A 17868-nucleotide genomic window follows, 5' to 3' on the forward strand; every position below is an offset into this window, starting at 1 on the left:
GCTTTGGAGAAGTATTTTAAATGCAATGGGAAGCTGTTTTAAGTGGAGGGTAAAATGATTAAAAAAAAAAAAAAGTGTCACTGAGGGTTTTACAGAGGCAGGTATAGAGGTAAAGAGACCAGTTAGGAAACTCTCGCAATTAGTCTGGGGGAGCAATGGCCTTTGTACTAATTCACACAAAAATAAAATTAAATAAAAATAAATGTCACATTACCTCACTCCCTTGAAATTTAAGGGAAATAGTTCTTGTTGAGATAATCCTTGAGATAAATGAATGATAGCTCTTCCTTGTCTTAAAGCCCGGTCAAATTTTCTCCTGGGGATTTCTGGGGAAGAGGTGCTTCAGCCAGCACGGCAAATCCTCAGACACCTGTGGAATATCCCATGGAAACAAGTGGAGTAGAGCAGATGGATGTGACGATGAGTGGGGAAGCTTCAGCACCACTTCCAATACGACAGCCGAACTCCGGGCCATACAAAAAACAAGCTTTTCCCATGATCTCCAAACGACCAGAGCACCTACGTATGAATCTATGACAGAGCAGTGATTTTAATGAATTTAAGGCAAAAAAGGTGGGGAAGGGATGTGTGAGCATCTTGTAAGGTGAAACAAGAAGACTCAAAATGACAGTCTCGAAGAGTCAGTGTCATTACATTGAACACTTTGGACAGAGGAAAAATAAACATGGATTTTAAAAAATCAATCAATGGTGCAAAAAAAAAAAACTTAAGCAAAATAGTATTGTGGAACTCTTAGGCACATCAATTAATTGATTCCTAGCGACATCTTCTCAACCTTATCAAGGATTTTCATGTTGATGGCTCGAACTGACAGTATTAAGGGTAGGATGTTGCTTCTGAATCACTGTTGAGTTCTGATTGTGTCGAAGAAGGGTTATCCTTTCATTAGGCAAAGTATGAAATTGCCTGTAATACTTGCAACTAAGGACAAATTAGCATGCAAGCTTGTTCAAACTTTTTCCAGCAACATGGAATCAAAGACAAAAGAAACTTAACAATTGATGTTTTACGTGCAAACAACCTGAATCTTTTTTTTATATAAATATATATTTTTCAAATAGATTTTTGATTCAGCTCATTATGGAAAACATCCCAACTTTAAAATGCAAAATTATTGGTTGGTGTGAAGAAAGCCAGACAACTTCTGTTTCTTCTCTTGGTGAAATAATAAAAATGCAAATGAATCATTGTTAACCACAGCTGTGGCTCGTTTGAGGGATTGGGGTGGACTTGGGGTTTATTTTCAGTAACCCAGCTGCAATACCTGTCTGTAATACTAGAAAAAAATCTATTTAATCATTTCTATTTGCAGTACTGCTATGTGCTAAGCTTAACTGGAAGCTTTGGAATGGGCATAAATTGTATGTCCTACATTTCATCCTTGTCCTGGGCCTGCAATGCACTGGAAAAATATCGCCACCTGTTCTTATACCAGTATTTGGTTCAAGACGCCAAATGTTTTCAGCCTGTGGCTGAAGAAGGATGGAAAAGAGTCAGGATAAAATGCATACTGAGGGCAGTAAAGTGAGGGAGAGCGGGAGATCCAGGGGAAGAGGGTGTTGTCATGTGCCACTCTCTGTGTCTAATCTCTTTACAGCAAATTGGTAAGATTTTAAGTTTTAACTGTTTTTGCTGTCTACCTTCCTTACATTGTCCCCCCTCAACAGTTTTAAAAGGAAAAGAAGTATTTTTCTTTCTCCTCTACTGGGGCTACATTTTTTGATTGTAAAAATATTTGATGGCCTTTTAATGAATGTCTTCCACAGTGAATAGAAAACTTAGTGGCTTAATTTAGGAAACATGTTAACAAGACACTGTTTTTGAAATTGTAACAAAATCTACATAAGTGATATACAGGTACAAAGAATAAAAATAAAGGTAACTTTACCTTTCTTAAATACTTCCTGCCTTAAAGAGAGCATTTCCATGACTTTAGCTGGTGAAAGGGTTTAATATCTGCAGAGCTTTATAAACATACATTTCAGTGCGTACTGGTATAATAGATGATCATGCAGTTGCAGTTGCGTCTTATCACCTCTTTTTGTTTTTTATAATGTCTTCAGTCTTGAGTGTGCAAAGTCAATTTGTAATATTTTGCAACCCTACAATTTTTTTAAATAGATGCTGCTTGCTATGTTCTTCAAACTTTTTTGAGCCATAGGATCCAAGCCATAAGATTCTTTATGCATGTTGAATTCAGTCAGAAAAGAGCAAAGCTTTGCTTAAATGGCAATTCAAGTGAGATGAGATGAAATCCTATGACAGGCAAAATAGAACCATGAAGAATGATTGGAAATACACCTTTTCAATTGTGGCAATAAATGAAAGGATTGGTAACAGTGCATCTTTGGACAGAAAGCCTTTTTTTAAAATCACTTCCTCTAGACCCCCTCCTCCCTTACTGCAGCAGCCTACTGAGAACTTTATAACTGTAGCTAGTGAATTAGAAGCTACAGTAATGATAAGGGCAGAAATTGTACTAGAGTGCAGATCTTTGTTCTCTGACAGTTTATAATGTCTGAAAAAAACAACTCAAAAGCTATGGTGATAGGTACAGGCTTTATTTCAGACTGTAATGGCTTGGGCTACTCTGATACTTGTTTTCAAATGTGTTTACTAACTGTAGTGTTGACTGCCTAACCAAATTCCAGAGAAATTTGTACACCAAAATAGTCCTCCTCAGTCTTATTTGCTAGTAATATTTGCACTGTGATTGGCTGGCTCTAACCACCCCATAAACTGTTTTCATAATTAGTACTGCCAGCAGTAGTGGCACACACTGCAACTTTTCTGCATAAAAAGCATTAATTGCGTACCTACCATCCATTCAAATCGTTTTTCAAACTTAACATTGAGTGAAATTAATTTCCTATGCTGTGGCAAGTTTACGGAGAAATTGTGTTTCATAAATGGATATCCCTACTATGACTGTGAAAACATGTCAAGTGCCACTTTAGTGTCACAGACAGAAAGCACACACCTATGCAATATGGCTTACCCTATATTTATTTGTAAAAATCCAAGCATAGTTTAAAATATATGATGTCAATATTACTAGTCTTAAGTTTCTAAGAGGGTTCTTTATGATTATTCCAGGTAAGTGTATAAAAGAGATTAAGTGCTTTTCTTTCATCACTTATTTTCTTTAAAATCAGCTATTACAGGATATTTTTTTACTTTATACATGTTTTTTAATTATAATCACTGAGAACTGAAGTTTACTAATTTTGATTTTATAAGGTTTGTAGCATTACAGAATAAACTGGGATTTATAAACCAGCTGTGATTAACAATGTAAAGAATTACTGAACTTGAACCAGATTTTTAGGAAAATTATGTTATTTCTTTTCCCCCTTTATGGTCTCACCTAATTTGAATCCTTAAAGAAGAATTTTTCCATACTATTTTTTGAGATAGAAGCTAATTGGGGGGTGGGGGTAAGAATGCATGTATGATACTCCATAAATTCAACATTCTTTAAAAAATCATTATAAACAAGATGCATCTTCGATAGTATTAATATACTGAGCCTTGGATTTTGTGTTCAATATAGGACCTATTTTGGTTACTCAGTTATATGGTTCCTAGCTTACAAGGGTTAGATTTTAAGATTATTCCCATGAGAAATGTTGAATTTATGAAGAATGGATTTTCGAGGCTTTGAAAATGGTTAATTTCTCAAATAAAAACATCAGTGTCCAAACATCTACCCTTTTTCATAGGAGTAGACACAGCAAGCTGGACAAAACAATCATAAAAGTATATGTCACACCATGACCTGTGGTCTGTTGCTGATCGATAAAAAACTTCTCTTGTGTGATTCTTAATTTATCACTATAGCACAAGTATTATCTCAGTGGATTATCTGAAGTAACATCTGAAAGATGGGTTCATCTGTGTTTGCTCTTTAAGCTATTATTTTTTTTCCTATCCCAAGTTGGCTTTGCATCTATCAGAGTAAATAAATTCTTCAGCTGCCTTATTAGGAGTGCTATGAGGGTAACACATTTTTCTGCTTTTCATCTTGTATTTAGTTTACTGTATTAAGTATTTTGATTTCGGATTGAATGAATGTAAATAGAAATTAAATGCAAATTTGAATGAACATAAAATAGAAGTGATTTTTTTTTATTCTAAGATAGGAAGAAATAACTATCAGGTGCACAAATGGTTTAAATAATTTTTTGCATTAACATACCAGATATGTTCAGGTTCTCATATTTAATAAACTGCTTATATATGTGAGGACTGACAGTTGTAAAACTCTTTCTGCTGAGAAATTTAAGCTACTTAAATATATAACAAGTTTTCGTACTAATATTATATATTAGATGTTACACACTTGTAGTTTCCAAGTTCTAATAGTTGAATTGGTTGCTTCAAAAAACTCATGTGAAAAATAACTTCACATTGATACACTAGGAAGACTTTCCCTGTGCTAACAATCAACAGTTTGTTTAGCCACACTTGTCAACTACATTTGGTTACTGGATGTGTATGTACTGCATAATGTAGTGCATAAATCTGTTTTTAACTAATGTCTCAATATATCTAGTATAAGATGGGTGTTTTGTATAAGCCACTTATTTGAGGTAATTCTATCACACTTGGATGATTTCTCTATAGAAGTTCTCAAAACTGACTTTACTTTTTTATAAAACAGGGTTGTGGCTCTTAATGCTGATAAAACAGTCTTTCAGAAGGGTGTGATCTGAACTCACAGAGTAAGTGGGTTTTTGAATCCCTGTTCCGATTTTTGAGGTGAAGAAGTCTAAGTAGAGAAATGCTTCCAGTTCATCAGTGGTGTTGGTGGATGGCATAGCTCTCCTGTTACATTCCCCCTCACCTTTTAAATTCATATGTGAACTGCTTTCTTGTTAATTAAAAACAAAAACCCAACTGTCTATCATGGACCTCCTTTTTTATTAAATCATATTAAGAAACAACGCTATCCATATAGCCATAGGGTAAGAAGAGTAGGTATTTTAATAGGGCTTACCCATGTAGTAAGATCTACTCTTGTATTGGTAATAGGAAGTCAGCACAGCTATCTTTCACACTCAAATTCTAATCCCAAACTGCCTTTCTCACCTGTCTCCTGCTGTACACCTAAATAACTGTTGGCTTCATCACAGTCAGGAAAGTGATTTAAGGCCAAGTAAGCTTGTTTCAGTATTTGCAACTGTTCTCAAAGTACAGAGTTAAATATATCATCATTGAATAGCAACAACTGTACTTATACCCTGGCAATATTTTTGTAGGAAAAATAGTTACAGGCTTTCTAATATTCTTTTGTCAATTTGGGTGGCTATACAGGTATGAAAGTGACTTAATCTGTGGCTGGTTGGTCACTGTCCTTATTAATCCATATGCTGGTTTAGACTCTGTCTTAATACTGCAAATTTGTTTTCTACCTCCCAACTTTTCCTTTCCACTATCTCTTCCTTGTGTGCAAACTGATTAATGCTAATAGAGAAAATGGGCAGAAACTTCTACTCTAGATATAACCAGCCCTTCATACCTCTGTTAAAGATTTGATTCTGCCTTAAAGAGAGAAATTGCCTAATTGCCTTTTCTATCACCCTGCACAAATACCTGGAAGCAAACAAAGTACACCATCTAAGGCTGTTCATGGAAGCCTCTGAGTGCAAGCTTTGATCTCCCAAGTAACGAGGACTCTAGCATGATTCCAAAACTTTTTTGAAAAGATTTTATAAGGGGAATTCTTTTGTAGAGTTTGAGTTGGTCTCATTTGTCATACTTTTCAAATCATCAGTGAAGCCAGCTGTTTGTAATCCATGTGATTATTTTAATAGTTATTTTAAGATAGTTCATGGCACTATACAAAAAGCTCAAGATCATGTACATTAAAGCTGACAGCAGGATTGTATGTATGAGGTCCACAATGAATTTAAATAATCTATTCTCATTTGATTGCTAAGCATACTACAGAGAACAATACAGTATTAAAATATATCATCCTTAGTAAACTAACCTTCACTTAGAAAATCTGATTGTTTACAGATAAAAAATAGCTTTTAGAACTTTCATTTAAAAATACAAACTTTATGAAAATTTTAAGAATTTTTAGAATGGGAACTACAAAAGTCAATGCTAAAAAAAATTCTACTTTCAGATAATGTGTATCTTAAAATATTACGAAAAATATTCTTTATTCTGAGAAAACAATGTCAGGAAAAGAATACCTGAGTTCCTCTAAAACCACTAGTTTTAGTTACCCAATTGCCGTTTTGGTAACATTAATGAGAAAACATTCACAATTTAACACTGCAACTACCTGTCAAATAATTACGACAGAATAAATGTTCCATATGCATTAGGCTGAACATTACTTATATATTTCTTAAAACATAAGGTTCTTTCATTTAATCTTTCGATAAATTAGACAACACACTTAAGTCTTACTATAATAATCTAAAACCATTTGGAAAACATTTTCCTTAACTTCTAGTCCTGAAAACCCATTCTAATGTCTTTATCAATAGTCAGTGTAACCAAATGAAATTAGTGTTTTGTGGCCTTCATAGTTTATACAAGTTAATATATTTGAAGGTAGGATGAAGTGGCTCCATCTTTCCATTTATTTATATGGTCTGAGATCACAGTTCGGCACAGTGGACACGTTTTCTCTCTGTTAAACCATAAGGTAATACATTCTTCACAAAATATATGCTGTAAGGGAATTAAAAATTAGACTTTATACTTGATAACATTTTAATTTTAAAATCACATTGCAGAGAATCATACTCTAGAGCTGAAAGGAATTTTGGAGAGCACTAATCCCTTCATTTTACAAATAAGAAAACAATTATGACATTCAAGAACACAAAGCAGTGTCAGTAGTAGAGCCACTAGTGTTCTTTTGGCTTCATTTAACAACTTTTAATAAAATATAAGCTATATGTAAAATATATATAAAATATAAGCTATCCCTGTACACTAACTGTAAGTATAATGACTTCACGGCTTAATAAAGTCTTTGAGTGTAACTGCCATAAAGGATAGGAAAGGGCCTTACACAATCCAATAACAAATGCTGGTATTACTCTAAAAGACTAGTATCCAGTTGTTAAAGGTAGCCTGTTTTCCAGTCACTTTGGTACCTTGTCTGCCATCTGAATTATCTTTCCCTGAATACACTCCTTTGCATACAAATCATTAGAACATAAGGGACAAGATTTAGCTAATGTACCAAACCCCCTGATTACAGGTAAGAAATTACTCGTATGTGGCCTGAATGCTACTTTAGGCTAAACATTGTAGATCTTTCCTTTTAACCAATATAAAATAGGACTTGTGACTCAGAGAAGTGCTGTATTCGGTATGCTTAAAAAATATACTTACCTGACAGATGAGCAGAATTGGTTTTTGAAATTCAGCTTGACATATTGAACAAATGTCATCCACATCTGAACACTGTCTCTTGCTGGCAGCCACTCCATAACTCTATGAAGATAAAAAGTTCTGTTCATCTACAAATCTCTTTCTTTCCGGTCATTCAAATACATAGATGATGCTGTATTTCTCAAATCTCCCTGGAACTAGGCATTTGAAAACTCTCCTGAAGGATACAAACATTTCAAAGCTGAACTGTGTATGCAGAACCATGTCTTGATGGACTGCATGCATCCAGATGAACTCATTAGGTACATAATAGGATCTTGGAAGATTGTTAGATTCATTGGCTTCCCAAATAATGATAGTGCTACAAATTCAACTGGCTTAAAAGACTAAGCAATCTGAAATAGAACTATTACAAAATCTATATTTATGTATTAGGTGACCTGGTATTACCAAATAGCCCATTTATTACCTATGGCATTGGTTCAAAACAGTCCATTCAAAGCTTGGCTGGCTGAATGTAACTCATGTAGAGACAGCTTTAAAAATAGATTTTTGTGCTCCACACTGGAGATTGACATACTGGGATGTGACCCAGGAATCTAATTTTTAAAAGCTCTCTAAGTGAACTGAATATGAAGAAGGTTTGGGGATCACTGAACAGTGTCCTGTTACTAAATCTAAAAGTAATTTGTCATCCTTAATTATCATAAAAGTCAGAGAACACTTAGTACTAGGAAAAAATAAAATTTTACAAAAGAACTGGAATTGCAGAATGTCATTGGTAGAGTTATACTTTCAAAACAGACTGAATGATAATGCAATTCTTTGAATTTCCTTTTCTCCTAAAGTCCTTAAAGTTTTTGATCTCTTTAAGACCTTAATAACTTCCTCACCAACTTCAGTAGAATATAGTCATTAACTAGACATGACAAAATGTTGCCAATGACATCACCTTTTTGTAGAAATGAGGAAAAGGTGGCTGAAGAGAATACCCAAGTTCAGTCATCATAATGAGACCAAAGCATGACTCAACCTGAGGCTATGATCTACACTTATTTTACTAAATACTGAGAGTTAATAAAATCAAACAAGATTCAAAGGACAAAAATATTTAAAAACAAGATTTTTTTTTTGAGTCTGGTGATGTTAAAGATTCCAGAAACAAACTGGGATACTGATGGATGATCTTGGTGCCAATTTCCCTTCATTAAAATGTCATTAGCAGAGTGCACTACAGATACATAAGCATAAGCTGACAAACTTTTAAAGTAGCACTCCTGGGGGTGCCTGGGTGGCAGAGTCAGTTAAGCATCAGACTCTTGCTTTTAGCTCAGGTTGTGATCTCAGGGTTGTGACACTGAGCCTTGCCTTGGCAGCCTGAGCACAGTCTGCTTGAGATTCTCTCTCCCTCTCCCTCTGCCCCTCCCACTCTCTCTCTCTCTCAAATAAATAAATAAATCAATCTTTAAAAAAAAAAACCAGCATTCCTGTCTGGCATTTTGCAGACTCCCTTCAGGTGAAGACTTATTTTGATGGTGATTGCCATTTCCCTGGCAAAGTTAAGGAATGTGTATATACATATATTCATGAGAGACTCAAGAATAAAGAGTATCGGGGCGCCTGGGTGGCACAGCGGTTAAGCGTCTGCCTTCGGCTCAGGGCGTGATCCCGGCGTTATGGGATCGAGCCCCACATCAGGCTCCTCCGCTAGGAGCCTGCTTCTTCCTCTCCCACTCCCCCTGCTTGTGTTCCCTCTCTCGCTGGCTGTCTCTATCTCTGTCGAATAAATAAATAAAATCTTAAAAAAAAAAAAAAGAATAAAGAGTATCAATGACTGATTTCTCTTTATGCCTCACGGAGAATGAATATCAAAGTATTTCAGCACAAGCCTTACTAAATTATAGTAAAATGGCTCGTACTCATATAATCAATTGAATAAACTTCATCAAAGCAGAACTCTCAATTTTAATATACCTGTCTAAAGAAAGAAGTCTGAATAGGATGCCACAAAACTTTTTATTAAATTAGCTCTAGGGGCACCTGGCTGGCTCAGTTGGTAGAGCATGTGACTCTTGATCTCGGGGTCTTGAGTTCAAGCCCCACACTGGGGAGAGAGCTTACTTTAAAAAAATAAAATGTTACTAGCTCTATCTAGCCAAAGAGTGTCTACATCTGAGTACTGACAACCTTTGAGGCTACTAAATAGCAAATGAGCCTTTCCCTGCAATGTGTTAACATCAGTGGAATCACATAATAATCAAGTTTGTAATTGACACTGGAGTTTCAATTTACTGTTAAATTCCATGCTGTGAACTTATTTGTGATTACAGAATTGACTTGGTGGGGAAATTTTTCCAGTAAGAAAATTTCAACGGACGTTTTTGGTAACGAGCTTTTCTCATATACACAATAAATTAGAACATTTTTATAGGAGCTAAAGAGTTAATGGAGGTACACAAAGCCACCACTTGTGAAAAAAATATATTTTTAGAGAGCATGTGTGAGCGTGGGGGTGGGGGTGGTGAAGCGGGAGGAACAGAGAGAGAGAGGGAGACAATCTCAAGCAGACTCCCTGCTGAGTGCAGAGCCCAACAAGGCTTGATTTCACAACCCTGAGATCATGGTTTGAGCCAAAATCAAAAGTGAGATGTTCAACTGACTGAGCCACCCAGGCACTCCAGGTGAATTTTTAAAAAAAGAAGAACAAAAAAGTTCATGACAAGATTTTTAAGGGAATGTATATAAACCCTTATGTCAAGTGATCTGAAGTGGCACATTCAAAAATACAAGTACCGCATCAACTATTAGGTGGCTGTCAACATTCAAGTCCAGAAACTGATCATAGAAAGAAAAAATTATCATCGTAGCCCCATGTGCCAAAGTACTAAAAAAGCATATAATTATGAAAGCCACACTTTTTTTTTTAAAAAGTAAGCTCTACGCCCAATGTGGGGCTTGAATTCACTACCCAAAATCAAAAGTCACATGCTCTACTGACTGAGCCAGCCAGCCACCCTATGAAATCCATACTTGTAAAATTTATGAACTAAAACATTTTTATAATGAAGAAAGGAAAAAGTGGTTTTTTTAACTGATAAAAAGTACTTACTGGTCGTGTAAAAAATATTCGCAAAACCCGTCGGAAAGTTCTCAGATGTCCAAAAAAGTCCAAAAGCTGAAAGAGGAAATAAGAGAGAATTCTTTTTTTTTTTTAAACACAATTTTTTTTTTTTTAAAGATTCTATTTATTTATTTGACAGAGACAGAGACAGCCAGCGAGAGAGGGAACACAAGCAGGGGGAGTGGGAGAGGAAGAAGCAGGCTCACAGCAGAGGAGCCTGATATGGGGCTCGATCCCATAACGCCGGGATCACGCCCTGAGCCGAAGGCAGATGCTTAACCGCTGTGCTACCCAGGCGCCCCGTAAGAGAGAATTCTTGAATTCAAAGAGCCCTATCTGTTAAACCCAGAGATCAAAGCTAAAATCCCATAATACCAAATACTGATATTAACTTAATGCTCATTGCAAATTCATTACATTCTAAATATATTTAAAATCCAATTATGGAATATTTTACTCAATTTATAGATTTAAGCCAACTTTTTAAAAAATATTTTATTTATTTGAGAGAGAGGGAGGGAGAAAGAGAACAAGTAGGGAGGAGGAGCAGAGGGAGAAGCTGACTCCTGGCTGAGCAGAAAGCCCAACATGGGGCTCGATCCCAGGACCCAGAAATCATGACCCGGGCCGACTAAGCCACCCAGGCACCCCCATACTTAGATTTTTTAAAAAGTTTCATACTAATTTGAGGGGAACAGGACAGTATACCAGTTCAAGAATTTTGTGTATGACAGATACTACTTTTGGGGATGGGTATGTTCTACTCTACCCATGCTATGTGGAGGTCCACTCCCCCAATTAAATCTGAGACCTACTGGATTAAGATAAAGATATGTATTTCCATTTTTCCTTTTCTAAGCAGATACAGAACCTGCCATTACTTCAAACTAGTGATATGAAGACAAACTATAAAACACTCAAAGACAAAAGCAGTTGTATATCAAATCTGTAATCATCACATGAATCATTATACAATGAGAAGATTTATAATGTTACTACTTTTATTTTTTTTGAAGATTTATTAGAGAGAGAGTGTGCACGTGCGCACGCATATGAGTGGGGGCGGGGCAGAGGAAGAGAGAGAAGCAACATTCCCCTGTTGCTCGACATGGGGCTTGATTCCAGGACCCCGGGATCATGACCTGAGCCACCCAGGTGCCCCATGTTACCTACTTTTAGTATGAGGTAGAGTAAAGCCAGCAATATCCCAAGACTCCGTCTAGTTACATTACCAAACTCCCCATAGCTTATAAGGTAACGAAACCAAACTGGTATGGGAACAAAAGTTCGGTAATACTGACATGATTCTTCTAAAAGCATGTACCAGTAACCCTAAAAAGGAAGGAAAAAGAAAACAGAGCTAGATAAGGTACTTATATACACAGCACAGATATTTCATATTGGACTGAAATAATCACGAGTATATGGCACAATAACTATAAAATTAATCTTCATAACGATAATGGTTATGATTGACGATCTCAACATTGTACTCACAATTACTGAGTGGTTTGCTTCCCAAGAATTTCTAAAGAATGACACACTGAAAATTTTTTATGTATACTATAAGTAAAACTTACATTTTTGCTGATTATAAAAATTTATATTAAAATTTTTACTGAATATGGGAAAAACACTGAATATAGTCAGTTATCAATTATTAATTGATAAAGCCCTGGAGAAGAACAGAAGTACAAATCTAAATATTATTTTTCTATATGTGATGTGACTGGTTTTTAGATTATTCTGAAGCAAATATAACTCTTACTTTATTGGACTAGATTAATATTTGGGTTCAAGTCTTTGAGCAAATGGTTGTCAGTCTGAGGTAATACAGATAATTTAAATTATATTATTTAGAAAACTGAAAAGTTATAAAAGAGTCATTCCAACAAAGACTAAATAGCATTAATGTGGTTTGCTAACATTTTTTCAATAAACCATGTTTAGTTTCTTACCTTGGATTTAAAAGGCATGATGAAAGAAGGCATCAACAAAATAAGGCATTTTAAGCCCATGAAGAGGAATTTCAGAATGAAGTCTGTAATTCCAACAATCCAAAGTACTTCCCAGAAGCTTGAATGGTCCAAAGTAGGATTTAAAAAAATTAAGCTACCAAGAGAAAAACATCAAAACTTAACCAGAGCAACACACAAAGGTCAAGTTTTGATAGGGGTTTTAAATTTGCTACCAAATATTTTACTTTAATTTGATGTGTAAAAAATCTGAGTTTGGCAAGATGTTAGAGTTCATGTAAACAGAATGGAAAATCATTTTACTTATTTAAAGAGATTTTTCAAATGTTTAAATTTCAAATCTTTCCTCCATAGAATAAAGAAAAACAACAGTCCTCCTAGCATGTCATGGTTGGAAAGCTAGCCTGTAATCTAAAAAATTCACTAAATACTAGATATCTGCCATTCTCTTCTCAACCAACCCCAATCCAGGTTCCATTCCCTCCTTTCCACTGAATTGCTTTTGTCAAGATCATCAATTCTGTCTTGCTAAACTCAAAGGTCACTTCTTGTTTTCCATCTTTCCTCCCTGAATTATTTCTTCCTAGACTAACATCACTCTTCTAGTTGTTCTCATTATGTGATTGATGACTCCTTAAATCTCCTTTGCTGCTCCTCTAATTGTAGGCATGTCCAGTCTTGCCCCCTCTCCTGTCTACACTTTCCTTCCCTAGTTAGTCTTAGTGAGTTCCATAGTTTTTAGGTATCAACCATATGCTGGATAACACCAAAATTTATAGCCCTAACCTTAACTCTAAGCTCATGACATATAGCTATAATCACTTTACAGTTCTATATGGCCTCGCCAACCTAACATGTTCAAAGCAAAACTGCTGATTTTCCCATCAAAACCAGTTCTTTCCCCAGTCTTTCCCAGCCCATAAATGGCATCACCATCCAGACAGTTGCTGAGACTGGGTTTCTTAACAGTTGCTTAGCCAGTTGCTAAGACTGGGATTCTTACCCCCTACCTACCCACCCAATGCAATATGAGTGCTATTGGTTCCCCTACAAACTATCCCAGATTGTTCACATCTCTCTAGCTCTACTTAAGCCAAAACTTCTCATTATCTGATTAAAGCCAAAAATTCAAAACACTTCCATCTGCATGGAAACTTAACTACTGTCCTTTAGTAAGTCTTCTGCTTGCTTCTAAAACAAAGATCACGTGTTCTCACCACACACACATAACTATGGGAGATGATGGATATGTTAATTAGCTTAAATGTGTAATCATTTCATAATGTATACAGATAGCAAAACATCATGTTGTGTATCTTAAATATATATAATTTTTATTTTGTCAAAAATAAGTAAAAATTTAAAAAGACCACCACCAATAACCTAATGGTATTCAAAACTATTGATTATATAAGTGAAAATTTAAGTATCGAAAATTAAATAGTACCTGCTATAAGCCAAGACACTGATATACAAATGTGAATAAGTCACTTACACATATTAATCTTGGAAGGAGAAGAATAGGTAAAAATTGAACTCTAACAATAATTATGTGCAAGTTAAGACAGCAAAGTGCTATGGAATAAATGATTACATAAAAAATGTGACTGTGTATTTGGACCTCAAATTACCTGTAATAGAGTGACTGAGAATGAAAGGTGTAATATAAAAGAACAGAAGATCCTGCTAAGAATACCAGTAACCAAGCACACTGAATCTTTGAGCACCTTTCCTGAAAAATAAACAATTTTATAATTTGTTACTATGAATTATGCCAGAAGTAAAAGTATCATTAAACTATTTTATTTAAAGACTAATTAACTTAGAACATTTTAATAGATTAATCTTAATAAAAATATATTGATAAATTGTACATCATCACACTATGTATCTTTAGTGAACAAAACAGAACTCATATTTAAACAAATTTTTAAAATACAAGTTTCTTCACTGTATTAAAACATTACCCACATTACCCAGGTTTCAAAGAAGCCCAATCTTCTACAAGCTGACATAAAGGACCTATCCAAGGACAAATTTTACCTCTGCAAAGCTCCCTATTTTTTGCCTCCGTGACAAAACAGAACTTTAAAAATGCATTTAAGTTATCAGGATTTGTAAGTATAATTTAAAAAATTTTCAAACAATTCAGGAGGATTTTAACAAGGTGATTTGTTATTAATATCACTTAAATTTTTTTTTAAGATTTTATTTATTTGACAGAGAGATAGAGCACAAGCAGGGGGAGCAGCAGAGGGAGAGGGAGAAGCAGGCTCCCTGCTAAGGAGGGAGCCTGACTCAGGGCTTGATCCCAGGACCCTGGGATCATGACCTGAGCTGAAGGCAGACGCTTAACCGACTAAGCCACCCAGGCGCCCCTCACTTACATTTTTTTTAAGGACTTTATTTATTTATTAGAGCATGCGTGGGGTGGGGGAAGGGGGAGCAGAGAGGGACAAGCAGCAGACTGCCCACTGAGGGCAGAGCCTGATGGAGGCGTTGTCTCACAATGACCTGAGCTGAAATCAAGAGTAGGATGCTTAACCGATTGAGCCACCCAGGTGCCCCTTAAAATTGTTTTAATTACTAGTTTAATTAAAAGTTTTACCTATTTTAAACCCTGAATGACATTTTTAGGGTTTGATAGGTTCTAACTACAAATATCCAAGTCCTTTACACAGATACAGCCCTTTAAAGTTGCTTGAAGGTGAAATTTTATAAACTAATCCTATTTTCTCCAATAATTGATATGACTAATCATTTATAATTTATGTTATGGAAAAACTATTTGGGTTTAATTTTCTTTAAATAAGAGAGACCTAAATAGTTTAATACCTATTCGATATACATTTTATTTATTTTAAATTTTATGGGGCAACAGCTACGTTTTTTCTTTTTTTAAAGATTTTATTTACTTATTTGACCGACAGAGAGAGCACAAGCCAGGGGAAGCGGCAGGCAGAGGGAGAGGGAGAAGCAGGCTCCCCGCTAAACAAGGAGGCTGATGCGGAGCTCGATCCCAGGACTCTGAGATCATGACCTGAGCCAAAGGCAGTCGCTTAACCAACTGAGCCACCCAGGTGCCCTATAGCAAAAGTTTTTAATGATATTATATTACCTAGTTTAGTCAAATTACTCAAAATATGAAGGCACTTGACGAATCACATCAAATAGTGCATTCTAAATCTTTTAATCCTATCTAGTTTTTCTATCAGACTCAACATACAAAGAAAATAAAGTGAAACAATTTAGCGTTAGGACAGATCATTTAGATAACAAAATTTAATATATCATGGATGCTATAACATGTCTATTTAAATTTGTCAAGAAAACGATCTTAATTCCTATTTCTCTCAAAAGAGAGTATATAATTAATTCTACAGAGAGAAACATTTAATGGTTTTTTTTTTAGTTACTTGTTATACTTACTCTTAGAAAAACCTGATTTACAATGCTTTTGTTTGCATACATAAAAGTTGTAAGCAGCCCAATTCCAAGAGAAATTCCTGTTAGGAAATAAGTTCCAGTTAATTGAAAGAAAAAAAAAATCCAAGAGCTAGCATAAATGACATGAATTTAAAGGAAATACATACAATTTTAAAAGCTAACAAAATACAAAGGTTCAAGTAGATTACCAATAGAGAAAAAAAATTAACTGACAATGAAACAATTCGATGTTTTATTATACCCTACCTGTTATATGCTGCATAACAAGTTTGACACCCAGAATCAAAATATATGGAAGACTTTTGTGCAACCACTTGAAGAGATAGCGGAATTCTGAGAAGGAGCTACTACCATGATCTCCAGACTCTGTGGCAGTATCATCAGGTTGCCTTGCTTCATTGTGGGAGTGACTCCGTAAGCGACTGTGTATACATCCATGGGTACAGCTATGGACACCTGAACTTGTATTTCTGGAGGTTGGATTTTCAGCATATTCTTTAGGTATGGAGTTTATCTGGATATGAACATCTCCAGAATGAAGACAAGAACCTTCTCTTGTCAATTTTGTATGGACACATTGGGAGGCTGAGGCATTCTCATTGCCTGCAGCTCCTGAAGGGCTGTGCAGTTGGCTACAGTTGGCTTGCATGGCCCTTGAATACTTTTTCTGTGATCCAGATTTCTTTGCTTCAGGGCTCTATCTCCTAAAAATCAAAGAGCAGAAAATATTCTAAGTGAACAGTTAAATACAGACAATATACTGCTCAGTAGGAATCCTTTATTCATTACAGTAGAGGCCAATAGTCATAGTTGATGAATTACCTTCAGGTTATCTATCACTTGTTACTAGACACAGCCCCCTTCCCTTAATGCCAAGGCTCTGCTGCTTTACCCAAACTATTTTTTAGGGAACATCTGCTACAAAAAAAAATTTAGTTTCAGATGCCCTCTTCTCTAATGACAGAAGGAAAGAGCAAAATAGTAAAAGTATGAGTGCCCAGCAGATGTTAATAATGTACCAATACTCATTCATACTTGAATACATTCAGTACATTTACTCTCCAGCAGTTTCATCTCTGATGGAGAATCTACATTTCATAAAAGTGAGGCAGTATTTTTTAATGCTTAGAAAGGCTAGGAAGAAAAAAAACCATTAAAACTTAATGCCTTTTAAAATATCATGAAAAACTAATAATAAACGTTTCACTTAGGTGACCTACAAATTTCGTTTTATGGTGAAATAGCTTTCCCAAGGCTTAAAAGATTTCTAATAACTACTTCCAAGAGTATTATCTTCCCCCCACAAAAGAATGCTACCCAAATACCTTTAAAACAGGGAGACCTGGGGAGTCGCCATGTAATTGCTAGGTAACTCTTTAGTCTGGGTATGGATAGTTGTATAGTCTGCGCATTAAAAATGCCATCATCTCTGGGGAGGTGGAGGGTGGGAAGGGCAAAAGACACTGGCAGGGAAGGATCCCTAAATGGCCAGTGTGGGTAGCCTTGGAAGACGGATTCCAGTGTCACGAAACCCAGAGCCTTATCCCAGACTGCCTGTTGGAGGAAGCTAGGGTTAACGTCAGGGTATGTTCTGTCATTCTATTTCATTCCTGAATTTGAGTTTTCCTTTTTTTTTTTTTTCAATTACTGTACGGCCGTGTGGTTTTTAATGCCTTTCACTAAAGGCTTTCACCGATACTCCGACGCCACAGGTGCTATTTATTCCCTCAAACCTCCGGAGACCAGCATTGGACCGGACAGTCTCTGTATCCACAAATAAAAACGTAGAAACTTCCCACTTTCTTCCAAGCACAAGCAAGAAAGGGGACGAAAAAATTAAGACAAGCAAACGCACACAACTCTTCCGGAATCCCCAGGACTGAGTTTTACACCCACGTTCGAGCTTCGTGTGCCTCACTTATTCCCCCCCCCCCCCCC

The 17868-nt window shown here is 35.8% G+C and overlaps 2 protein-coding genes across 2 annotated transcripts in view; one reads left to right on the plus strand and one right to left on the minus strand.

The window, feature by feature from the left end:
- Positions 1 to 2363, plus strand: part of RPS6KB1 (ribosomal protein S6 kinase B1) — a 37997-nt gene extending 35634 nt beyond the window's left edge. The window contains exon 15 of the mRNA XM_008695463.2: positions 300 to 2363. Within this exon, the coding sequence (XP_008693685.1) occupies positions 300 to 537 (238 nt within the window). The 3' untranslated portion in view covers positions 538 to 2363. The remainder of the gene's footprint in view (positions 1 to 299) is intronic.
- Positions 2364 to 5799: 3436 nt separating this feature from the next.
- The window catches only part of RNFT1 (ring finger protein, transmembrane 1), a 12300-nt gene continuing 231 nt past the window's right edge, over positions 5800 to 17868 (minus strand). The window contains exons 2-9 of the mRNA XM_040640922.1: positions 16177 to 16634; positions 15913 to 15989; positions 14115 to 14215; positions 12466 to 12619; positions 11681 to 11839; positions 10496 to 10561; positions 7387 to 7488; positions 5800 to 6714 (exon numbers count right to left, since the gene is read on the minus strand). Of these exons, the coding sequence (XP_040496856.1) occupies positions 6580 to 6714; positions 7387 to 7488; positions 10496 to 10561; positions 11681 to 11839; positions 12466 to 12619; positions 14115 to 14215; positions 15913 to 15989; positions 16177 to 16579 (1197 nt within the window). The 5' untranslated portion in view covers positions 16580 to 16634 and the 3' untranslated portion in view covers positions 5800 to 6579. The remainder of the gene's footprint in view (positions 6715 to 7386; positions 7489 to 10495; positions 10562 to 11680; positions 11840 to 12465; positions 12620 to 14114; positions 14216 to 15912; positions 15990 to 16176; positions 16635 to 17868) is intronic.

This window comes from Ursus maritimus, unplaced genomic scaffold (assembly GCF_017311325.1).
Source record: "Ursus maritimus isolate PB19 unplaced genomic scaffold, ASM1731132v1 scaffold_24, whole genome shotgun sequence".
Classification (NCBI taxonomy): Eukaryota; Metazoa; Chordata; class Mammalia; order Carnivora; family Ursidae; genus Ursus; species Ursus maritimus.